At 32.1% G+C, this 26835-nt stretch overlaps 3 protein-coding genes and 1 non-coding gene across 4 annotated transcripts; all 4 read right to left on the bottom strand.

Annotated features, from left to right (window-relative positions):
• Positions 1 to 349: 349 nt before the first annotated feature.
• LOC140816657 (uncharacterized) lies at positions 350 to 5313 on the bottom strand. The gene is made up of 5 exons (XM_073176087.1): positions 4086 to 5313; positions 2323 to 2381; positions 2083 to 2211; positions 1431 to 1566; positions 350 to 815 (listed from the first exon to the last, which is right to left on the bottom strand). The coding sequence occupies exons 1-5, from the start codon at positions 4782 to 4784 to the stop codon at positions 477 to 479; spliced, it is 1362 nt and encodes a 453-aa protein (XP_073032188.1). The 5' UTR covers positions 4785 to 5313; the 3' UTR covers positions 350 to 476.
• Positions 5314 to 8415: 3102 nt separating this feature from the next.
• On the bottom strand, positions 8416 to 10117 carry LOC140816731 (putative mannan endo-1,4-beta-mannosidase 9). Its single transcript, XM_073176193.1, has 5 exons — positions 9782 to 10117; positions 9501 to 9695; positions 9294 to 9416; positions 9000 to 9202; positions 8416 to 8920 (listed from the first exon to the last, which is right to left on the bottom strand). The coding sequence occupies exons 1-5, from the start codon at positions 10100 to 10102 to the stop codon at positions 8563 to 8565; spliced, it is 1200 nt and encodes a 399-aa protein (XP_073032294.1). The 5' UTR covers positions 10103 to 10117; the 3' UTR covers positions 8416 to 8562.
• Positions 10118 to 16122: 6005 nt separating this feature from the next.
• LOC140816811 (uncharacterized) lies at positions 16123 to 17960 on the bottom strand. The gene is made up of 3 exons (XM_073176312.1): positions 17715 to 17960; positions 17435 to 17564; positions 16123 to 16727 (listed from the first exon to the last, which is right to left on the bottom strand). Exons 1-3 carry the CDS (start codon positions 17845 to 17847, stop codon positions 16157 to 16159), a joined length of 834 nt encoding a protein of 277 aa, XP_073032413.1. The 5' UTR covers positions 17848 to 17960; the 3' UTR covers positions 16123 to 16156.
• A 3282-nt stretch (positions 17961 to 21242) lies between these two features.
• On the bottom strand, positions 21243 to 21347 carry LOC140814799 (U6 spliceosomal RNA). The gene has a single exon (XR_012114165.1). It is a non-coding gene; the product is annotated as a U6 spliceosomal RNA (small nuclear RNA).
• Positions 21348 to 26835: the final 5488 nt, after the last annotated feature.

Raw genomic sequence — 26835 nt, forward strand, 5'->3', positions numbered from 1 at the left:
GAAATTATAGACAATTTATTTTTTTGGGATTTTTGGGAAAAAATAATAAACGTTTTCTTTTCTTTTTTTTTTAATGAAAAATATTTCTTTAAGAAAAGGTAAAAAAAATCAATATACAAATACACGTATCATCCCAGAAAATACTTAAACAAAAGTCAACAATAACATACCACTACGAAAATACATAACTAGATCGAAATATGAAAAATATCATTACAGCTCAGGATGGAACGGAAGACATGTATCTTGTTGATCGTCTCCTCAACGTTGGGCACTTCGCAATCGATGATGGCTCGATTCCATATGTTCCAAACATGGTATACAGTTGTTGTTTTTGTCCAAACAGGTGTACAACAAAACATGGTAAGAAAACAAACCACGTTCATGTTAAATTATCATCGAGTGCGTACATGTGTTCAAAGAATAAATACAAAAAATTTACAAGAATCAAGTTTTGAAGCAAAATTTTGGCCTTTTTATGAATCAGGGGCATTTCCAACGACCGGGTCAGAGGCCCCTTGTTTCAATATCAAATTCCCTGACTCAGTCTTCTTGAAAAGCTTCTTCACTAAATAATTCCAATTGGTCCTAGCATCCGTATGTTCTGTTTTTGAAGAATTTCCGGTGTCATCTGGAGATTCATTTTCAGTATTTCCCCAAGTTTCTTCTTCTGCAGACGCAACAGCATGAGGTATATTCAAACTGACGGCTCTCTCCAATGCGTCCTTGTGTTCTTTCTCTCGAGTCTCCTTCCTGTCAAGTTTTTGTACCTTTGGTGGAGTCGTTATGGTCTCCGTACTAAGGTCTTTTAAATTCTGCATAACATTTGATGGAATATATAAAACCAATTTCTTTGAGTCTGATATCTAACTAGTAGATACAACCAGTTGCAAAGCAATTCGTACAGAATTTGGTAGCCACTTTTTCAAGTAGTTAAAAGGGAAAATATGTACTTCTTTAGACTTGAGGATTCATAATCATTCACAATCTAACTGCCAGTATGATTTCAGAAAACGACTGCATCAGATTGCTAGACATGTGACAATATATGATTAATTAATAACTTGCCATTATGTTTAGAGGTTTGACCTAGTTTAGAACCACGATAACCTGATGGGAGACTAACAAACTAGATTTACTGGAAAAGCATCTTTGCTATATATTATAATTAAAACTTTGTTATGTATTTCTTGTAAGTGCTAAATACTTCTCTGTTTTTTTCTGGAGGAGAGTGAAAAGCTCGGAGGGTAGAATAACTTTATTGTTATTTCTCTAGGATCGGAAACTACAAAAGAGTAAAGCCCGTAAACCAAATGAAAGTAAATCATTGGACTCGATTTTCAAATTCTCCAGGATTAAGATACCAAGTTTGCTAAGCTAGAGAAACTGAATGGTAAAAATGAGCTATGATACTACTGGCTTATGCTTACCACAAGAGCTTTTTCAGACTCTCGTTCGATCCAAATAATACCATGATCAGAGGTAGCATTGCATGACAAAACAATATGTTCGAATCTTCCATCAACAGGAATTGCAGTTCTAACCTCTGGGGGATACCTTCCACATCTGCAAGTACCCAGTAGTGAAATAAATCTTTAATTTTTTTTTCTCGTCATAATTGCTAGCATATAGAATTCTTTACACTACATTAAAGCACAAGGCTTACAAGCACCACGTCAGTAGTATTCCCATTGTATAGAAAAAGATAGTTATTGGAAATTGTGAAGATAGCTACTTGCATGAGGTTGGTGTTTGGTAACTCTGCTAATTATAAAAAAAGCAGTATTCAGTACATTTATATATTGTTAGGAATCTGGCAGCAATAGAGTTGCAGCAGCAGCACAAGAATTTAAGTAATGTCTCAATTGTGCAATATTCTCAAGTATCGACAACTCCAAATATAAAGACACTCGTTACCAAGTTCTGTGTGTGTGGCAATGACAAGAAGTGTGTACATGGCTACGTGACAGTGACGCATACATTAGGTGTGGTCTTCAGGGATGCAGACGATGAAATACTAAGGATCCAACAATGATAAAAAAAATTCCTTTTATTCGGTATACTAATTTTGGTGCAATTTACCTGCAAAACTTCCTTTCCACGATGTGATATATCCGACCAGGGGCATATAGTCGTCTTGGATCTCTGAGCTTTCTACCTTCAGGAATGAATGTATCCCTCAGACAGATGAGAAACATTAAACAGGGCAAACTGTCCAAAGCAAAAAGACCTGGTTTAAAGGATGATAAAATTCACTCCTTTCAGAGGCAAATAATAAAAAGAATTCGATGTTTTCGAGCAATATTACTTATAACTACTAACCAAAAGACGGATTTGAAAATGTCTTCCAGTGGAGTGGGTGTTCTGGGCAAGAAATCATCCTGAAGAATATCAAGTGAAAAGAGAACAATTAGTTTAAGAAGCACTAGTGGTTTCAACCGATGAAATGAGATGGAATACAATACACCATTTACTTCTTCGCAAGAGAGCTCACTTAAAATGCAAAAAGAACTCTCCTCCACAGGAAAAATGAGAATAAAATTGGCCTTGGTTTCATTTCCCCAACACATTTTCCATCGAAAAAAAAAAACCAAACATTACCATCTCATTTTATTCCTCTCTCCCTAAAACACATTCGCTCACATCACCCAACAAAATTATTAATTTTGATACAAGTTTTCACTATCAAATACCTGGTGAATATATTGCATTCTAATCCAAAACATGCTATTTCAAAATTTTAAATGATTTTCTCTTATGACATGACATCAATACCAACAGTTTCTACTGTGATTTGATATATGTACTAAAAACTTTAAGATATATCGTACTTCCCCAATACAATTTCCCTAAAATGTCTCCAGAACCAAATGAAACCAGAAAGCCCATTATGTGTATTTTTCTGAATCATGGTTCTAATTTTACGAGTAAAAACTGGATTGACATGCCTAGCATACATACAAAAGGGAATGAAAGTCAAGGCTCTTTTGTTCAGCTTGATCCACCCACATAACAAGACAAACTCAACAAAAGTAGGAATAGCAATTAATCACTGATTTGAGGTATACTGATGACTACTCAATTTTTCTTATCAACACCGAATGTTAATTTCGAAGATTTCATAAAATATAGCCAAAAGAATTCTTGAAGGAGTAGGACCTATATGCTGATTTCATTCAGGTGAGTTTTTAACCTCAAAATGGAGTGAAGAGGCAGAGATAACACTGGGGCATGTTTTGCCCCCTATCAGGTTAACCAATACCAAGGCACATGTAGAACATTTTATTAATTTCAATAATGCAGCCTAGTGGTCTTGTTCCTGTTTCAAACAACATGAGATTATTTTTTAACGGAGTAACATGAATGTCACATACAATAATTATGATTATGATCTTTTCCTTCTTAACACACTCTAAAAAACATGTGTACAAACATCTGTGACATTAGCAAAACCTAAACAAGTTCCTCCTTTGCATTTTAAGATTAATGATATACAATGATGCTGATGCAATATTCATCTATTCCCAAGGAGAGAATGGTTTTTAATGAGCTGGAGCACCTCTCCGTTTCTATCGATTACCTCAAAGTGATTCGAACAGAAATTAACGTAATTAGCAGGATCTTAAAAGTGACAAGGCAATGTGATTTTAGGCCACTAAATAATTTCTTGAACTACTTTTATGCCTTGCCAATTGATCCAAGAAACCACATTTATGTGATTTAAGTAATTCACACTTCCACTAATCAAAAGTAATGTTCGTTCAATCATCCATACGTTCACGTTAGCTGACTACAAATTGGTAAAGACTCTAATATCTTTTCCATTTCCATAAGGTTTGCATAATAGTGTTGCAGCAAGTTGTCCACAACTTTATATAATTAAAGTAAGAAAGAAAATAAATAGCTAGACATAGCGGTTTCATTTTCCAATAAAAAACAGAAGAATCTCATCGAAATGAATTAAAGATTGCAATTCTAAACAAAATAAATTTCCCAATATACAGCTGAAGGCAAAACAGTAAACCCCCTACAAACAAACCAATAATGACAGAAAATAATTGCCAGGGAACACCAAAACTACACACCTGAAGCACAACGGAGTATATAACATCAGCATACTTAACAGCCAGATTCAGCGACAAGCAACGAGCCGGTGCCACTGCGTAACACCTCAACAGACTCCTGGGAACTCCCCCTAATCGATTCCCATGGTTTGCCACAATCACAGTTAACAGCGTCGCAACTCCTGACCCCAACGAGTGCCCCGTAAAAATCATTTTGTACCCCCTTCCATTCTCCGTCCACAGTTTACTCAAAGTCTCCGACTCAGCATCCAAAACCCATTTCGCTGATTTCAACAATCCGTGATGCACATATCCCCCATCGAACATCTGCATACCCAGCCGATTATCCAGCAGCATCCTGTAATCACCTTCTTTAGCCAAATTCAATCCGCGGATCGCAAGTACGATCTCTTGATTATCATGGTCGAGGTAAATCATGTAAGGAGGCGCGCGGCCAAGAGTTTGCTCGTATGTCACGCGCTTGACAACCCAGTCGGGGTTGAGGCGGTAGCCGCCTTGGGGGGCGTATTTGGGGCAGCGGAGGTCCGGTTCGTAGACTGCTAATATGACGCGGCAGACGCGCGGAATGGGCTCGAATTCCTCCGCGCTGGCAATGGTCCACGTGGCGCTGTCGTCCGCACCTATGTAGGTGCAGCGCTTCCACACCCACCGCATGCAGCCCAACATCACCACGCATTCCACCCCACAGCCCACCGACATTTCAGCAAGCAGATCAACCACAACTCAGAACTTGGAGTTGAATAGAACCCTTGTTTCCTGCGCTGGAGTAAAAGAAAAAAAACTGGCAACTTCACGTGGGAAGCCGATCAGAATCAGCAAAAAGCCTCACGTGGGTGGGGCCTGTAATTACTTGTAAATATGGAAACTCTGTGGATAATCAGATATAGAAAACCCAGAAATGGGTTTATTCCAGCGCTCAATCTTGAGATACAAGATTCCTCCCCTTTCTCCTCTCCTTTGTAATGATAGTAGTCATGCGTGTGATGCGCGTATTCCAAAAGAGTTGAATAAGTGAGGACGGAGAGACAAAGTGCTCGTTATATGTTCGAAGAATCGACCAGCTGGGAATGAGAGGCGACCTTTGACAATAATAAGTCATAAATAAGCGAAAGAGACAGGTGGACATTGTTTCTCCACCCGCACTATGTAATTCTAGGCTCGTATGACCCCCACTATACCAGGCACAACCAGTTAGGCTTCAACTTCTGGCGGCCATAAACATAGCTTCTCTTTTTTTTTGGTTGGGGCATGAATATTTTGTCATAATTGAGTTTCGAACTCTGAGATTTTCGAATTTGAGAACTGTCTCAAATTTAGGATCTTTATAAATGTTTGGTTGGTTTTCAAAATAAGTTTTTCCATGTTTCTAAAAATTATTATTATTGTTTTTTAGTTGAGAAAATGTTTATTATAATTAAAACTTGAACATGAGATGTGGTCTCAAATTTAAAATTTGGATGTCATACATTCTTAAAGTCACCACCAAATTTATTATTACTTTTATTTAATTCTCCATTATCTCGAAATTTCTCCATAGAGTATTTTACCGGAGTGGAATTTTAAAAAAAACGTCTAAAAATGGCATTGCTATATTATTTTCATTTTTGTAATGTTTACCAAGTATGGATTATATTTTATATCAATGAAAGAGTTGACCTTATAATAATAGGAAATCCCTAATGTATATGGCGATGACACTTGTATCTGTAGCTTGAAATCTTGAACTTACTCATACACTGTTTTTTTTCCTTTTAGTTTCTTGAAAATGATTATTCTTTTATTACACACTTCAATAGTCATGGAAAGTAATTTGGTCTTTTGGAATATGAAGGATTCTTTATCGGGCTGTGACGGTATTTGCATATCGCGAATCACCTAGGGCAAAAACTTGTGTGAGACGGTCTCACGGGTCATATTTGTGAGACGGATCTTTTATTTGGGTCATCCATGAAAAAATATTACTTTTTATGCTAAGAGTATTACTTTTTATTGTGAATATGAGTAGGGTTGACCCGTCTCACGGATTAAGATCCGTGAAACGGTCTCACATGAGACTAACTCATCACCTAGATAGAATCTTCCATGTTATGTTGAGATTGTTTACATTTCGGGTAAAAATCAATTCTAATCTTTTTTTCCACGTGCTATGCATCAACATACCAAAACAATCCACCGATGTTTCATTTTGTTAAAACAAATGGGAATACCCAAACCCCCGACTCACATTATACACCAACCTAATTATTTATCCATTCCAACCATCAAGATAGACGGAAATGCAGGGACTATTGCCACCCATTCAAGTGGAGGAGGACTAAATTGGGAATAATTCAAATAATAGGGATTAAAAAGGTGTGTTGCACCATTTCGATTATATCTCACATCTCATTGATATAAATGACAGCCACAAAAATGAATAAATAAAAACTCAATTTTTCACAAGTCATATTTCACAGCAGTTCAATTGGTTCGAATGTTATATATGTGAAATACTAGTTGCAAGATCGAGCTGACGGAAAGGAAAGAGCAATTAGCTCAGTTGGCCATTTCTTGTATTTTTGTCATATCTCATTCAAATGGAACAATTCAATATGCATCACAAATCTAAAAGAATGGTATACATATCATCTTCAAAAGTAAAAGAATGAATCTGACCGTAAGAAGCTGATAAACTACGATGAAGTTGCTAGTTCTGCACTGAATAAAAAACTAGTTTTAGATTGCCAACAGTCTGATCTGTAAAGCATATATCTCATATGAACTTAGAATTGAGTGATTATTGATTTCATAGAAGGCTAATAGAAAAGCATATGACATTTATGTTTATCACTTTGTCCGAAAATTGATGAACCGATATTTATGATCAAAAGAACAGCAGAGCTTGACTTGATAATCTTGACATGGTTAAGCTCAAGTAAAGACCAAACAGGTCGGATTAGATCAAACCAAGCTGATTTGATGGCGGACCATCAACATTCCAGTTCACAAAATGGCAGAAATACGAATTTGAGTGTTGCAATATCAGAATTCATACACAACATTTCCAAACGACAATATTATTGAATCTAACATCTATATCGTTATTAAATGTCATAAATAAAATATATTGAAGATCAAATACAAGCTTTGGAAGAATATTCAAAGCATGAGCAACATATATGAATAAATTAGCTAGAATGAGAGTAAGCTCAAGTGTGAGCTTCAAAGTTTAGATGAGTGTGTCTTCACTTAAATATATTAAAGATTGTGTTTGTAATATTTGCATAAGAGACGTTAAACATTATGTGGATTGTGATACTAGAACTACAATCGAGTATGCTAGGAGTTTCAATTAGGCAATGTATACGTCCTAATTCAAATGAGTTTGTATAATGAGTTGTATAAAGCAAATTTTTCTAGTGATGCTTTCTTAGATAGAAAAATAGTGTCATAAAAGTTCTTAATATTCGAACATCCAAAAACAAATCCATGTCTATTTTTTTATCGCATTTACTTACTATTCATAATGTTTTTAAGATGTATTGTTGTAACACTTTATATGTCAAGTATTTATAAAATGTTTTAACAAAAATATTTTTACATATTCAACTTGCAAATTTTTTAAATATTTTTCAAAATGTTTAATCAATTTTTACGATGAATTATTTTGAATATCTTCCGTTTGGTCGAAAACTAAACTCGATTTAATTTTTTGATGTTCAATATTACAAAAATCGAGTTATTATAGCTCGATGTTTGTCCCCTCATAGGACCCTATCATTTTTGTTCCTTTTTTTGTTGTTTTTTTTCGAAATTATCCCTTTTTTTTTTTTACAGTCAAATTAATCTCTAATTTTTTTATTATGCTGAAGAGAGTAGGATTTTAATAAACTTGAATCATTTTACATTTTGCTATGATTTTTTTTTATTCTGCCAAAATTTGGTATAAAAATTATTACAAACTTTCGATGTGTTTGACAATAAAATATGACAAAACAAATAGACTCGTGTTATTAATATGGGTTAATTACCGTATTTATCCCTTTTTGTAATATTTTTAGCTTCCAATATTTCAATGTTCTAATTCGCCTGGATATGAGATCAAGAACAATGATTATAGATCATTACCATGAAATCTTGCAAATATAATGATATAATAATTAATGAGTTTGATTATAAAAATAAAATAAAATAGAAGAGCACAAATTCAATACTGTTTTTTCTCCTCACTTTGGAATGTATCAAATATTAAATAGAATACGTGTCCCAACCCAAGTAGTTTTGAATCTTGATTCCAAGCTGCGAGTTCCATCGTCATCGTAAAAATAATAAATAAAAATTATAATAGGAGAATAAAAATCTCTTATTACTGCAGGTGAACAGTTACATATAATTCTTGCCAAAAGGCCAGTACATTTATTGTGCCCCATTACATTAATTATTCAGACATTAATTTTAAGTAGCATTCAGACAATGTTATAAACTTCAGTTTGACGTATTAATTTAAGAGAGAAGCGATACGAGCAGACTGCTGGTTAATAACAGCAGCAGTGGAAGGGCTTTGTTCCAGCACAACTTCATATCCATCGCTCCAATTCTCCATTCCGTCGGCCATCACCTGCCAGAATAGAGCACCAGCACAGGGCCCTCCGCTCCTAGCACAGCTATAAACACTGTTGAATATGGTCCCGAAGTACGAGTCCCGAGCCACGACACTGAAGCCTGATGATCTTGAGGACTTGCCGAACTCGGTCACCATAAGTGGCTTCCCCAAGACCGTTTTCGAGTCTAGGCTATGTGAGCCGATCCATTTCTCCACGAACTCGGTTTGGGCCTCGTCGTTTGCTCCTGGAACCCTGCAACATGTACAACAACGTGCATTCGATCACATGTAACTTGGATATCAAATATAAGAAAATAAGTATATATATGTACCATTGATCAGGGTATAGATGAATGGTGGCAAAATCAACCCCCGGAACGCGGTTGTTGGATATGAAATCAGTGCCAACTTCATAACCTGGATTGAATTGCTTCTTTTCGGGCATCGACTCTCCGTAGAATCCTTCCATTCCAACTTCGAGCAGATGGTTCTTGTCGATTGATTTAACTTGATTCGACATCTCCACAACCCAATCCTATCCAAATAAAGATGTACATCCAACATTTATTTAAGATCAAATGAGAAACATTAATGAAATAGGTAGTAAATCGGCAGAAATGAGTAACTTGAATAATTTTTCCGGAGAGGTCAGTTTGGCAACGAGGTTCGTTCATCAACTCCCATGCAAATACGGTGGGATCATCTTTATATGCAATCCCAGTTATGGAATTCACCCTTGTCAGCACAGCCTGCAAAAAACAACAAATTCATTATAAATTTTATTCAACTTAAATTTTGATTATGAATTAAATATGATAAACACGCATACGTACCTTGATGTGATTTTTATAGTAACCTTTAACAATATTATTGCTAAAGAAATCATCCTCGTTGTTCATGTACTGGCCACGATCTCTAGCCCACTGAACATATTGTTTCTTCCCTCCAAAACCTTCCCAATTATTCACCAAGCTTAGAATAAGATGAATACCATACTTTTTCGCCTCCGAGATCACGAAATCCAATCCCTAAAATCAACGAATTAATCGTAATAATACATACCACAACGAGACAAACATTAACATCACCACACTCTAACAAGACCGCCACGTACCTTAAACATATCCTCGTTGTATGAACCAGGGGATGACTGCAAAGACCGATAACCACCGTCACTAAAAGCCCAAGTTCTGGCTAAGTTCATCCCATATTTCGAAGCCTGTCGAAAGGTATCAGTCACCTTCACCCGTGTGGATGGGTCTGCGGCCATGTACATTAGCCAATAAGAGTTGAAACCATTGAAATACAACGGCTTCTCATTCAATACGAACTGGGTTCCCATTGTCTGGACAAAGTTTCCATTAGCCATGGCTTCACTATAACCCGATAAAATGATTGCTACCAAGAAAGAAATAACGAAACCCTTTACCCACATCCAAATTGGCGAACTTCTTTTTGTTCGTTTGGTGGTTTGATTCATGCAACAAAGAGGGGTATATATACAAGGCTAATCGATTGGCAAAGTGCAATAGGCAGGGATGGGATGGGTATGTAGGTTGTGATACGATGATGTTATTATATATAATATTATAACTATTTTACGATCGAATAAAGTGAAAAGTGGTTGGGGTTTTATACAATTGAGCAAGTAATAGCCCATATATACATGTACTCTAGTTCTATAGAGTTTCGGATGCTTACATCCTTAAGAAAACATACTACAAATCATTGATTGATGGAAACAAATGTTTTTGCTTTTAATTTTTAATAGTAAAATATCTTAGTACTCCCTCGTCCTAATGGTGTAGACTTCGTTTCTTTTTTCGCTTGTGCCAACGATATAATTCAGTCTCTATATTTAATAGAATTTTTTCTTATTTTTTTACTTATATACTCATATTAATTAAATCTTGGAAAATGTCACGCCCCGAGCCTGAGCCCAGGCCCGCACCTGCGTGACTACACAATGAGCCTCCTATAGCAACTACTTCGTATTCGAAATCGCTTTACAAAAATGATTAACTCAAGTTGTTATAGAAGTCCATTGTAAGTCATTATAAACTCATTTTAAATATTTCATTTTTAAGATGTGGGACAAGGTATCACAGAAAAAATACGATTATTTTTTCAATGAATTAAATAAAGATCGTAAAATAGAAAATTTATTTGTAAACATTGAGAAATCAAGCAAGAGTACTATATATTCGATACGGATGGATGGAGTAATATAATTTCCATCAATTCTATCCCTTTTTTGGTTTCAAGTTGATTGATGAGTTCCCAACATTATGCAGTGAAAACTTGTATAAAGACAGAAATATATAGGAGTTTGGTTGCATTAATTACGCCTTGAAGTAAAATTAACCCATGAATATTAAATAAGATTACGAACAAATTTGGTGAATTATTCTCATTAGTTCAAGAATTAATTATCCTCTTTTGACTGAATTAAAAAATTCATTAATTGCGAGTTATATAGGCCGTTCTCAAATTTTGAAAGCAGTCTAACTTTAAATCATTAATTTCATTACAAGAAAATTCCGACTTCTGATAAGTTTTTTATTGTAAGGAAAATTTTTGTAAAAGACTCTCAAAAAAAATATATGGACATATTATATTTTATTATATATATATATATATATATATATATATATATATATATATATATATATATATATATATATATATATATATATATATATATATGGAGAGTGATATTTACACTCCAAAAAATGTTAGTAGGACTCCACTTTAATTTTTTAATTTTTTAATTTAGTGCTTGACGATATTACACTTATACATCACTTTCCTTAATTTTATTATAAAGTTTCCTTTCAACCCCCAAAAATTGAAAAGCAAATATAACACAAAACTTAAAAATTCTAAATGAAATAATGGTTTGTTTAATTTTAACAACCAAATTTATCGTATTTTAAAGAATTAATCATAATTTTTATCATATAAAAAATATAATAATAGAATAACAAAATAATTAATTTTTATTCTAATATTACAAAATGTTTAATAGATTTTCCCATGTTTAAGGGGTGAACAAATTTTGGCTTTTTTGTTTTTGTTTTTTTTTAAAAAAATACCTAAAGTTACGGAGTGCAAAAAATTTAGATTTAGTTAATATAGGTCAAAATTTTTTAACTAAATCAAAACTTTGTTAAAGCTTGTAATAACTTGTGAAAAATATATTATTTGAGATTAAATATAAGGATTTTATGTTATTTTATATTATTTAACAAAATATATATCTAATAATACAAATATTTTTAAATTTAATAGTGTGTGTATCTATTTATGGACATTGACTATTCTATTTACAATATTTTGAGTAATTAAGGATAACAAACTTACTCAAAAAGAGCAACCAACAAGGGTATAATTGTAACTCTAGGATTGAGCACTTGCGGTTTAAGTGTTTAACCAAAAGTTATAGTTAGTAGGTAGTGATGATGCAACTTAAATCTTTTAAATTATACAACACCTCAAGCACCATTGTTCGAACACTCTTCCAGCAGAGACAATTATTGTACCTAACAATCTCCCTCCCAATATTTGCATTCCTTGCAGTTGTTGGGAATCGAACTCGTGACCTTGACTCTGATTCTAGTTGTATGACTGAATGATTGTTTTATCAAAAACTATAACTGGTGGTAACAGTGCAATTTATATCTTTTAAACAATATAGTAGCTCAAGCATCATGATTCGATCGCTCTTCTCGCATAGACAATTATTATACCCAATATTAATAAAAATAAATTGGAGTGTAAATATCATTCCCTACACACACACACACACACACACACACACACACACATATATATATATATATATATATATATATATATATATATATATATATATATATATCTGAGTGTGTGTGTGTATTTTCTTTTTGAATACTGAATGTCATAAATAAAAAATTAAGGGAATTCAAAATATTTAAATATTTGACTAACCCTATTTTGCAACACCATTATTCTTTTAACTGGTTATATAAATTAGATCAAATTAATAATTACAATTTCCCAAAAAAGATTCATAAATTTAATATACCAATAAATGACTTATTTTATTTTTTAGTCAAAACAATAAATGATTTATGTGCAAATCTTCAAGGAAAATTGGGTCATTATTGATAGTAGAAAATTGAATATGTTATCTGAGATGTGCTAAAGACCAATGATGTCATATGAAAACAACAGAATCTAATTTCCCTTTTCACTTGCACAAGCAAAGAAGAAATAACAGCAAATTGTTTTCGGATGACGCCAAATATATATAGTTGCTCCATCCATCTTTAAAAAAATAAGGTTTCACAAATTGACGCGAGGGGATCGAACAAGTCATGGGTGATATTTCATTTTAAAAAGGGATCAAGATTTTTTTTTAATGTTTCTTGATGGGTATTCGTTATAACGTTCTTTTCATATTGTGTAGAAGAATTTAACATATGTTTTGTGGGGGATGGATATTGTTGGGTGCAATAATTGTCCTTGTTTGTTGGAACGATCGAACCGTGGTGCTTGAGCTGCTGTGCGGTTTAAAAGATTTGAGTTGCGCCATTACCACTAGCAATAGCTTTTGGTAAAACGACAAGCACTCGGTCCTACAATTGGTATCAGAGCCAAGGTCACGGGTTCGATTCTCATTGATTGCAAGGAGTTTAATTATTGGGAGGGAGATTGTTGGATGCAATAATTATCACTGCTTGGTGGAGCAATCGAACCATGGTGCTTGAGCTGCTGTGCGATTTAAAAGATTTGAGTTGCACCATTACCATTAGTTATAGATTTTGGTAAACTGGTAAACACTCAGTCCTACATATATCCTAATTAGTGTTTAACTAATATAAACAATAAAAACGAGTTAAAAAGTTTAGATATTGTAAAACTTATTTCATATAGAAATAAAAGTGTTATTTAATCATATGCATTGACATCAATATCAGTCATGAATACACATATATTGTTTTGAAAGTGGATAATTGTTTTATTTTATTTTTTTTTGGGATATTTTAACAATTTTATCTTAGAAGATTGAGATAAAAATTTCATTGTGTATACTTTTGTAAAGATATACATTGTATCTTATCTCATGATATATTTGCGTAACATGCATACATTTCATTGTCATATCTTGAGATTTAATGTTAATTCTTTTGATTATTGTATCTCAGATCTTGGGAAATGATATATGTGTTTGTTATGTAAGATCGATAAACATGTATTAGAAAGATGTTTAGTTTCATGTTGTAAATTTTCTAAAATATATATGTAATAATGATGAGATGAATGTGATAATTGTTTAACTTTCTGAGTAGATTTTATGCAGATATAGGTTTGATAAGACATATATTATGATGTCGAAGCATCCGTTGAAATGTGAGATTTTTGGAAAGAAAAAAGCTTGACTGATCATTATTTGTCACGACTACTGTTGTAGCCAAGTTTTGTCAGCACCACTATATCATTCTGATTTTCAGAGCTTCAATTGTAATGATGTATACATACTCAAAGCTTTGTGATTCATTAATCGGGAGAGGAATGTAATGTTCTCAGGAGATAACAATCCATAGTTTCAAAAGAAATTCGAGTCGACGGATATTGAAAACGAATGGTATTCGCAAATGAATTTTTTAGTCATAGAGGATTCATTAGAAAGATGAAGTATTTCATTTGAATAAGTCCTTGTATGATCATAACAATTTATGCTTAAATTCACTTTATTGTTGGGTGTGACTATGTGGATGTAGGTATTTTGGACCAAATCATGCTAAAATCCTGGTGTTTCCATTGTTCGGTCACTTAAATAAACAACGACAAATAATAAGACATTAACACCGCAAGAAAATACAATTTTCACAAACTAACATCTTCAAAATTCCATTACTGACTGCATCACATGTCTTAATAGACGTCGTACTGAATCTCGTATAGCGATCTATACATACCTTAAGTAGCATCTAAATGACTCCAAATAAATCCTATGAAACTTATTTTTACGATTTTGATTAAGAATTTATAGATTTAAAGGGTGTCAAGTTTTAAAATTTTATTTCAAGTCCCAATTTAACTGTTAATAATGCCTTTTTTAATTACTTTCAGCCCTTATTTAAAACTCATTACAAAATATAATATTGGTTTGAATTAATTGAATCTATTGAATATATTCAAAATTCGAGTCAAATACTGAATGTAATAAAGATATAATAGCAATCAATGACTTATACTTCGTACCAAACGATATCTATAGAGCGTTAAAGTTTCCGAAATGGAAATTTCAGGAGATAAACTAATAAGGCGTTAGTTAACCACCCCAAAATTTATATATATTTAAGTCCGATAGCTTCATTTTTTTTTAAATTCTGTCTGCATTAAGTAGCCCAATTGTTACGGGCAACTTTTGGCTAAAACCCATTTTCTGTATCCTTCTATAGTCCAGGGCTTTGTGTCTTATAACTTCAATTTTTTTCTTGGTTTTTGAGCTACTTATTATTTGGAGCATGTTTCATTTGACGCGATCTTATGTACTTATATTTGTGAGACGAATCGATTTAGTTTATATCTTGAGTGAAAAATAATATTTTAGTTTTAAAAATTAATATTTTCTTATGTATCACGTTTGATAGATGACTTATCTCACAAAAATGACCAATGAGATGTTTTTGTACATATTTGATTCTTAGTGCTGTCGACTTCATTCATAAAAAAATATTTATGAAACTTTAGTGAAATAATCATTTTGAGTTACTTTCCTAATTTAATCAAAATATTTTCTATTATAATATTTTTTTTATGAATTTAAATAAAAGATTTATGATTTATGTTAGCCCACCCAAGCGAAAGAATTCTGGTTTCGCATAGGAAATAGATCGATCAAACCACCCACCCCCCTACCCCATTGAATCATGGTGATGGGACATACCAATCCACTAACATTTTTTCTATTTTAGTAATTTTTTATGTGAGTGTTAACGTGATATCAAAAAATATAACGACGGGCATTGCTTACTTGTTCGAAATCATGTAATCAACTAGGTGGATAAGGGCGGAGGGTAGAAAAAATGCAAGTTAGTCTGTATGACTGTAAATTGATCAAAAAAATAAGAGTGAGTCTCATATGAGACCGTCTCACGGATCTTAATATGTGATACGGGCCAACCCTACCGATATTCACAATAAAAAGTAATATTTTTATCATAAAAAGTAATACTTTTTCATGGATGATCCAAATAAGAGATCTGTCTCACAAATACAACTTATGAGACCGTCTCACGTAAGTTTTTGTCAAAAAATAAATACGTGCAAGTAGTAATTCTCTCCGTTTTGGAGACAGATTTGTTTCATGATGAATTGGTGATGGAAATCTACTAATTCGGAAATTCAGTTATTTCTCACTTTTTTGCTAAAGAAACTTGAATCAACGGAGCCACATACAAAAGATTAATGAACAAATCACCCTTTCACATTACATATATCACAGCAGGCTCAATAACTGGTTCATTATGTTATCCCTAATAAATTCTCTATCGGAATCAATCAACAAATCTGATCCACTGAAGTCATCCTCCCAGATGTTGTAATAATAGTCCAAAGTTGGCGAAAACGTTATTTCTTCGCGCATATTCGAGGACGAAGGAGAAGACGACGATGACGACGAAGAAGAAGATGGAGGACATGTTTCATCGAAAGAAAACATAATTTCATGGGGTTGGATCACTGGGATTTCATCGATGCAGAAATCTTCTAGGATTAATTCAATGGAGGCAAATGGGATCTTGGTTTTGTCATCATCATCGTTGAGTAGTTCGACATTATTAGTGTTAGACTGCATCGTGATGTCAGGGGCAGCAAGCGGATGTTCCCCCTCCACCGCCGTGTTTAGCGATGGTGCTGCAGGTGGTTGTCCGGTGACGGGCGGTGGTAGAGGCTTGTGCGTAAGAGGGTCGATTCCCATTTTCCTTAGCTTTTTCTTGATGTGAGTGTTCCAGTGGTTCTTTATTTCATTATCAGTTCTTCCAGGGAGATGCGAAGCTATTTTAGACCATCTGCAAAAAATTAAAAAAAACTTGTTATTCAAAAGGAAAATTGCTTGTTCCAAAAAAGAGATCAAACCTATATTTATTATATGTATGAATCCGGTAAGAAAGAAATTTCAACACTCTGAACTTAGGCTGTGCATTTGCGACTAGGACAACGGGAGGAAAGCAAGAGGAGAGTGGCTTTCTTCATCATCAACTTTGGTGGGAAAAATGCATTATATTGTTGAAGGAGTCAATATAATTAAATAAAGCCAATCAGGGACTCTATCTCCCATATCAATTGTATCCATTATATATTTTAAAAAAATTTAAATAAGCGCTAAACGCGTATGTAAAATCAACAGTCTTTTAAAATTCTATGTTTTCAAATCATAAGCACATATATCATCTTCATATTTCAAAATAGCACGAGATCAATTTTGTGCTCTTTTAATTTTTTTTTAAAAATAGCGATTTTAGTTGATCAAGAACATGATAATCAGATGTAGAAAAAAAGATACACTAGATTTATTTATTTATGTGTATAGATAGATATATGGCAATGCAAGGAAAGTGGGAAAGTGACAAATGGGATAAAAGAAGCAGGCCTTAACTTTGAAAATGCCTGTGAGAAAAGCTGAAAATGGAGAAGCCTTGCCTTTTAATCTTACATTTATATATATAAAAATTCCTAACTTTTTATTTTATAATTGCAGATAAGATGGAAGGCTTGCCTGTTACCAAGCTGGGCATGAAGATCAATGACCATCTTCTCTTCATATTCAGAGAGAAGTCCCCTTTTCAAATCCGGCCTCAAGTAATTTGTCCATCTCAATCTGCAGCTCTTTCCGCACCTTAACAGCCCTGCAAATCGAATACTTAATTATATTATGTTCATCGAGTCGAAAATCAATGAACTTCACACCCTTCCCACTTTCCCCATTCATCTTAATTATACGAAAAATTTCGACTTCAACCCTTTAATTAAGACGAAATAAATAAGAAACTACTGACCGGCGAGTTTCGGCAGAGCTCTCCAGCAGCATTGGCCATTGTTGAGGATGAAATCGATCAGTTTCTTGTCTTCCTCAGCAGTCCATGGCCCTTTCTTTAATCCCACTTTATCACAGCATGGTTGCCTTCCCATCTTCTTCAACTCTTCATAAAATTTTAGATATCGTAAATTTATATAATATATATATACGAAGGTTATATATATTTGTATAAAATTTGGAGCAAAGATTTCATGAAATGTGATGAAACTGAAGGCTGAACTTATCAGAACCAGACTACACATACTTATATATATAGAGATGGACTCTACAACTCGGTCTACGTGACTTTGTAATAATAATAATCTTTAAATGGTAAGTGGATTTTTTTTTTTTTTTGAAGTAGAAAATGGTAAAAAAATTAGATTTTTTTTTAAAAAAAACCCGGATAATATTTTAAAAATATTGAAATAGCTGTATATTCAATTAATGCTTCCACTCAAACTCCTGGAAGGTCTACCATCACAAAACACACCCTTTTTTAAAATTCAAACTATATTATTACAATGGATTTATAAAATAGGCAAGAATAGTAAATTTCAGGTAACTTTTGGTATTTCAACGTTAATTAAATACCAAAAAAATTATGGAAAAATAATTTAAAAAAATCCCGACTTGGTAATCTTTTTCTTTTAACTTGCATTATTGAAAATATATCATGATGGTCAATGTTAGGCATTTTCTTGGGGGGGAAAAATTAATAGAATGATTTTTAAAATTTTTCTCCTAGAGATATATGAGGAACGTGAATCGTTTTGTGATTAGATTATAATATTTGTTCATACAAAAGGGAAAAGGTAAACAATATACATACATAGTCAACAAAATTAAAGTGTACTGATATTTGTGCTATTTTGGTTAGTGATTTGTAATAAATCTGATAGATTTCGGACACCAATATAAGTGTCTTATGTGAGATTTTGAGGAGCTGAGTTGAATTTTAAAAATTGGACTTCAAAACAATAAAACACCTTCATTTTTTTTCTTTTGATTAAAGAGAAATTTTCAAAACTAGAGAAAAAAATTTCAAAACTAAATTTATGGCTGTAGACTCCATTAAGAAATAATGCTTTAGAGGCATGGACTATATATACTAGTTAATCTGCACATGTGTTGTGTGTGTACAATTTTTTTATCATTATCGATGGACTAAAATGAAATTTGACAAATTATGAAGGGACTAAATTGATATTTGAATGGTTGAAATTAAAAAAATTAAAAAATAAAAGTGTGTTGAAATTTAAAAAACAAAAGTGTAATATTAGTATCATATAAGAGTAAAACTGTAAAAAAAAGTTGGTGTCATCTCTAGGTAGTTATTATCATGTTCTCATACTTAATAATATAGTATAGATAATATAGATACATGAAATATTTTATATGTATATGTGTGTGTGTGTGTTATATTTCATGAAAATTATAATAAGAAAAAATTTAAAATATACTTGAAATGATTTGTCAATGTATCGTGAAAGTTGAGGAGAAGATAACATAAAAATAAGTACGAGTAACTATTTTTTTTTTTTTTTTTTGATATCCTAATAGTAACTAAACAACCAGCAATTATTGTTATTATCGAAAAACTTAAGACAATTTTAATTCTAACAAATTTCCAACGCTAAAATATATATTATATATACACCCATATTAATATATACAAAATAAACCGTATATATGATTTTTTTTATTATCTTAATTTAGAAAATTTCAAACTTCGTTGAGATTTTAGATAATCAGTTATCTAATAATTTGCTAAAGTTTTTTTTCTCAGATTACAATAAAATATAATTAAATGAAATATATATCTAGCTAACATAATTTACAGACTATTACATTAACATCATGATTTACTCAGTACATGTAAAAAAAATTAATTATGAATTCTAACATTATAAAAAAAAAATTAAATACCGATAAAAAATGACATGTGTAAAGTGTAGAAGACACATAAACAGCTGTCTTGGGACATAATCACAGTCGTAACAAGATTTTTCAACACTCCAATATGGACCCACACTAATCCAAGTTTAAAAGTCAAGAAAAAATAATTATACAGATGCATAATACGGATACATATCTCATTATTCATTATTAAAAAAAACTCGTTGGATCATCTCAATACTCAATTTTGTGTTACAAATCTTTTATTCGATCCATTAAAAACATTATTTTATATGCTAAAGTTTTTATTTTTCATAATAATTTATATCACATTTTGATTTATGGTGATTGACCTTCCATATCTAAGTAACTCACTTGTGTAAGGTTAGATATTACACTCGTCGATTATTCTATGTTCAATTATTCTTGCCAAACTTTTATTTTGTTTTTGTAGCATTATTATTATAAATTCTCCAATAGATTTGGTTACTAAGTTGGCAAATTATTTTTTATCTTGAAAAAATACATGTTGACAATTTCCGATAAGAAATTAAACCAGGAGAGTAAAACTAGGTTAGACTTCACGAAGAGGGTGACTAATTAAGTTGAAAACTTATTTTTTTACCATTTCAAAAGGGACTATTGCCAAAATGGTTATCTATATTTGTATTTTCGGTTTGGCAAAAACTTGTGTGAGATGGTTTCACGGATCGTATTTTGTGAGACAGATCTCTTATTTGGATCATCCATGAAAAAATATTACTTTTTAGAGTGAGTCTCATGTGAGACCGTCTCACGTATCTTAATCTGTGAGACGGGTCGACCCTACCCATATTCACCATAAAAAGTAATATTTTTACCATAAAAAGTGGTACTTTTTCATGGATAACCCAAATAAGAAATCTGTCTCACAAATACGATCCGTGAGACCGTCTCACACAAGTTTTTGTCTACTTTTTATTGTGAATATCAGTAGGATTGACCTGACCCATTGCACAGATAAAGGTTCGCGAGACCATCTCACAAAAGACCTACTTTTTCGGGTTTTGGTTTTTGGTTTTCTAATTAATTAAAGTTGAGTTTCGGTCCCGTAAATTTGAATTGGAATATTTTCTCATTTAAAAATTTAAAAAAAATACTTGTATTTAACTAGTGTTTGAAATATTCAAAAGATGTAATGTCAGATGTCTTATGTATTATTAACCTTTTCAAGATACACTTATACTAAGTACTTATACATCAAATACGTAATGCAAATAGTATTTAACTATTTTAAATCTCTAAAATTCAATTGCTTTATCTATCTTCATGCTTAATATATTATAGTTCCTGCTTTAAAAAAAATATTATAGTTTACGTGTTTATAATAGTAGTCAAATCATGATTTTGTGTGGAAAATAGCTTCACAAATTGATATATTAAAATTCGAATTAAAGGGTTGGAATTTGGGAGCAATCGAATTAATGTAAATTTTGGGGGAATAAAGTTTTTAGTAAATTAACTTATCTTATTTTAGGTTTTAGTCCATTAACTCGTTATTCTCGGGAAGAACTTGTGAAAAAATAATAGGATTGTAATAAGAAAATAAAAGTATTTTTTAAAAAAATTAATAATAATTGACCATTTCTCGATTTATGCATGTCATCTTTTCGCGAGGGCCACTCTCATATTATCTGTATCGTTCCAATTTTATCGGACGACCAAAAAAATAAAAGAGTTGTTGAAGAAATAAAAAAATACCATGAATGGGTTTCATGCATATTAAACTAGTACATATTTCAAAATCTTATGGAAAAGTATAAAGTCAGCTGTTTCAAATAGTGCTTTTCATATTCACAAAAATTTATGTGAGATGATATCACGAGTAAATTTTGTGAGACGAATCTCCAATCAATACGATTCATGGAAATATCAAATTTATTGTTAAAATGTTATTTTTTCAATTTAAGTATGAATCGAATTGACCAGTTCTAATCAAAATAGATATGTGAGATAATCTCGCAAAAGACCTATTTGTTAATGATTACATATTCTAACCACACTTTCTTGGATATTGGATTTCACTGTCATAAAAATATACATGCTATCATTCATATATCTATATTTTTTAACTTAATTAAAATTTTTAAAACAAATATATATGTTATTAATCATGATTAAAATTAACAATCATTTAGATCTTATATTTTCATAAATTCAAAATATGTAATAAGGATAAATTAACATTCTAATTACTTTTACAATTTGAAAAGGTGAATTAAAAGGGACTTTTTTAAAAAATAATATAAAAAATTATAAAAATATTGTAAATTCAAAAGTTTTACAAAACTATGATAAACCGAAAAATATTGTCGTGGATTCTACAGAATACGTGAGAGTGTTATCCAGACATTTTTAATATATATATATATATATATATATATATATATATATTATATATATATATATTATATTTTTTAAATGAAATAAAATAAAATAGATGGCACATACCAAAGATGTGTGCAAGAACATTTGTACAAATATTTATTTATAGTAGTATTATCTAAGAATCTAAAAAAATTAATTATTAAAATTAACATTTTAACTACGATGATATATAATAACTTAAATAATAATATTAATAAAAAGACTAAATAATATATTTATTATAGGAATATTTTTATTTTTATTTAAACTATTCTGATTTAAAACATATTATAATTATTATCACCCTCCGGAATTATATATAGCATAGGCGCATTTACACAAATTATTCGGATTCAGATCCTCTACTGTGGGGCTCTCCCACAGTAGAAGTACTGTGCTATGGACACTATTATTAAAAAGAAATTATTTTTTAAAAAAAATTGATATTTTTATATTTTAATTATTTCAAAATCAAAATTATATTTTTTATAATAAAATATGTTAATAAAAATCCAATTTAAAAGTTATAATTTAATTTTTTATTACAAATATATATTGTGGGGGTAAAATGACGTCTCTCTTATTACTTTTTTTTATAATTTTTTCAACTATTTTTTTAAAATTGTTAATAAAAATTTAATTTTTTTTATTACAAATATGTGATTCCGAACGAAAAAAAAAAGATGGTACATTCAATTTTTTTTAAAATATTACAAATTATTTGATTTGATTGCTTCATACTTTTCAATAAAAGAAAAAATAACAAGAGATACGTCATTTTACCCCACAATATATATTTGTAACAAGAAATACAATCGTAATTTTAAATTAGATTATTAATAACATATTTTAATATAAAAAATATAATTTTGATTTTGAAATAATTAAAATATAAAAATATCATATTTTTGAAAAAATAATTTTTTTAATAATATTATGAAATAAAATCATAGCACAGCACCTCTACTGTGGGGTTCTCCACAGTAGAGGATCTTGATCCAAATTATTCGCACACACGCGTGAATATAGTCAGAAAGTAGGAACCGTGACAGTTTTTTTATATTTTATTTTATAATAAATTAAAAAATTTAAGATAATAAATTTTATAATTTTTATTGGTGTTATATTATTCTTTATCATGATAAAATAACAGTTTGATTAGAACGCAAAGGTTACTTTGGATAGAATGACGTCCTAATTAAAACAAGGTAAAAGTTGAAAATTTATTATTTATTTGTTTATTTTAAATGTCAACCTTTACACATTCAAAAATACTGTGCAATCTTTTTATTAAAAAAAAAAAAAAACTGTGCAACACGAAAATGACAAAATGACCTATGAGTAATAGTTAGTGGTAAAAATATAACTATAATATTTTAAATCATACAAAAATACTAAGTGTCGATCTTCGTTTTTTCTTACAACGGTGCAAGCTATTGTACTCAACAACATCTCTAACAATAATTGTACTTTTTACAATTAATCTATGATAGTCGAACATGTGATATTGAATTTTATACTAATTGCAGGATTCAATATTTGTCGTTTTATCAAAAAATATAGCTAGTAATAATGGCGTAATTTAAATCTTTTAAATCGTACAAGTTTCAATTGCTCTCCAAAAATTCCAACGATGACATTTATTGCATCCCAACATCATCTACATCTAATGTCACTTTTATCATACAATTTTTTTTTTTGAATTAGCTAAATAGATAAATTTAGAAAACGATATTAAAATTCAATCTCGAGCATTATAATTTTTACATGATAATCAAATATGTAAAATTTTCATCTCCAGCACACATTTTCGATTACTTTAATAATAATATAGTATAGATAATATAACTTTTACATAATATAATTAATATATATTAATTTATTTTGTTTGTGAGAGTTAATAAACGTCATGCCCTATTCTTGAATTTCGGATTATTATAGATTTGATTATGATTACAGTGTAATAATAAAATATTGTTCATAAATAAATAAAACTTAAATTTAAAGTTTTGTGTTAACCAGGAGGTATAAATTAGATATTATTATCTTTTATTTTGGGTTTTTAAAAGCGCGTTTCCAGAAACGTTGATTACTTAACAATCAACAAATATAGTGAGTGAGTTTTCGTCGTTTACTGATTCACTATCAACAGATATAAAAACGCGTTTTCCGTTAGTGTATGTGTGAAAACGTCAAGAGTTTTAAACCCGTCTTTTTTGTCCCACTTTTTGAGTTTACCCGAGTCTTCTTTCAAAACCAACGAGCGATTCCATTCACACCGTTTCCTTCTCGATCTTTTTTCACTATAATTTTAAATACGATGTAACCACTAGAATAACTAAAAATTTTGGTCCAACAATAATCAAAACTGTCACGGTCCGAGCCCGAACCCGAGCCCACGACTGTGTAACTGTATAATGAGTCCCTATAGCAACTACTTTTTATAAAAAAAAATAAATAAACGTTTGATTCTAAAAAAATATTTAAAAAAAGTGACTCTAAGGTGGTAAAACAAAGATAAAATGAGGCCGCTTCAAATCGCGTGTTCTAGAAATTACAATGTATATGGTTCACTCACGTTGGGATAAACACATTTGTCCTTTCAAAAGTAATATTTGAAATTGATTAAAAGTAATTCGACAAAAATCAATATAATGCATTTTCGGTGTTGGTGAGAAATAATTATTTAAGTTGGAAAATTGATCGAAATGTATTGTTTTAGAGTCTTATATGATTTAAAATATTTAAATTTCACTATTATCACGAGTTATAATTTCACGTTAAAACGGCAAGCCACTTATCCTATATCGATATGTTTATTTTATTAAATTGATTACTGACTTTTACAAATATATTACACTTCACAAAATTTTGCTGTTTTAAAACTCACAAGTAACCTCGGCTGAGTTAGAAACTAATGCCAAAATCTCAATCAGTTGGTTGCAGTAAACAACTCGTTAAAACACTTTCTAAGTTTGGGAAGAGCTTGCCAGACTTAATGAATAAGTATAAACAAAAAATCCAGACAACGAGAACGAGCAAATGAAAAATGCAGGAAGTAAATGAGATTAAAAAAAAATATGAAAGTTTGAATATGATCCTTTAATGTCTTTCCTTCTTTTTGAATTAGAATAGCTTTACTAGAAAACTTTGATTTACACACGCCCCATGACATGAGCTGATGACACCATCATTGTTTAAAAATAAAATTGGAAAACAGTAAGTGTAGTATCCCGATGCCTAATTTGAGTTAATTATTGGATTAAATATATTTCGGTGGGATCGGAAGGACCGAACAGAGTTCGGATCGTCCGAAGCGGGTTCGGATCGTCCGAAGAGGGTTCGAATCGTCCGAAGACAGGTGGCTGGACACGTGGAAGACATGCAGAGTTCGGATCGTTCGATCAGGGTTCGGATCGTCCGAAGACAGGTGTCTGGACACGTGGAAGACATGCATGGTTCGGATCGTCCGATAAGGGTTCGGAAGGTCCGAAGTGTACAGTGGATCGGATCGTCCGAAGTGGATCGGATCGTCCGATCGTTGTCTATAAATAGAGGCGCGAGGCTTCATTTGTTACTCGCCAATTCCGAGTGTTCCAGAGCGTTTTGGTCGTTTCTGATGGGTTTCTAGTCTTTTCCCGAGGTTTAGGCACTAGCGGGGAGCTACTGGTTTTGTAGCAGAGCTGTGCTCTAGTTGGGAGCTAGCGGCAACAGTGGGCTGACTACGGACGCAGACTTGATTCTAGGACTGATTGCTAGGATCTACTGGTTTGAGGTACGAAAGTACTATCCGAGATAGCAGGATTGAGTATGCTTTACTATGTGTTGCATGTTTATATGTTGCATTATTATCTGTCATATGATGCATGGTTTATTATGCGGCATTTGCATAATCATGTTGAGCCTGACTATTTTTGAGATAGCCTGTTGAGAGGGTGCTCAGCCCTCGTTTGTTGTGGATGGTTGGACCCCGTTGGCCGACGGTGGTCAGGTCACCGGTATATCCACAGGTTTATTTTGGTATGGGAGCCACCTCCTGGTGCGACGGCGCAGAGTGCTACATACCTTGACGTCATTTACCTGAGCAGTATTTCGATATACCCAGATCCTGGTATCCAGTACATTTTGCATACATGCATGTCATAGTCTTGTATACTCATGCTTTCGGTGCTGAGCGTTTTATGCTCACGTCCTCGGTTTATCTCTGTTTTGGACACCCTATTCGATGGGGCAGGTCTCAGGTTGGACGGTCCAGGAGGGAGTGGACAGGGAGCTGGCAGAGGTTGACCTGTAGTTGTTGGTATTTGTTCTTGGTATTTAGTTCGATCTGGTTGTTTAAGTATTTTGTACTTACAGATTCGATTGGGTTGTATTACTGTTTTTCCGCTGTTTACCTGATTCAGTTTTAAATGTTAATTTTGCATGCTTAAGTTCTGATTAGTAGGTGATTCTGGAACGGGTCACTACATTTATGGTATCAGAGCGTGCATTAAGATTTTGGGATTTAGAACTGTTCTTTTGGGTTTAATCTCTGGTAACTTTTGTAGCTAAGAGATGTCTGGTTTTGACGACGATGCTAGTAGTCATGGCAGCGTTGGACGCTGGGGAGACCGCGACGATCGGGAGCGTCGTCGAGAGCATCGAGAACGTCGTCAACACCGTCGTGATGAGCCTTGGAGTTTTAGTATGCATCGGTTCTTGCAGATGGGGCCGAAACCTCTTTCAGCCGGTGAGACCCCGGATGTTGCGGAGAACTGGCTTGAGAGGATGGAGAGCTGCTTCAAGACTTTTCAGTG

This window comes from Primulina eburnea, chromosome 1 (assembly GCF_022965805.1).
Source record: "Primulina eburnea isolate SZY01 chromosome 1, ASM2296580v1, whole genome shotgun sequence".
In the NCBI taxonomy this organism is placed as follows: Eukaryota; Viridiplantae; Streptophyta; class Magnoliopsida; order Lamiales; family Gesneriaceae; genus Primulina; species Primulina eburnea.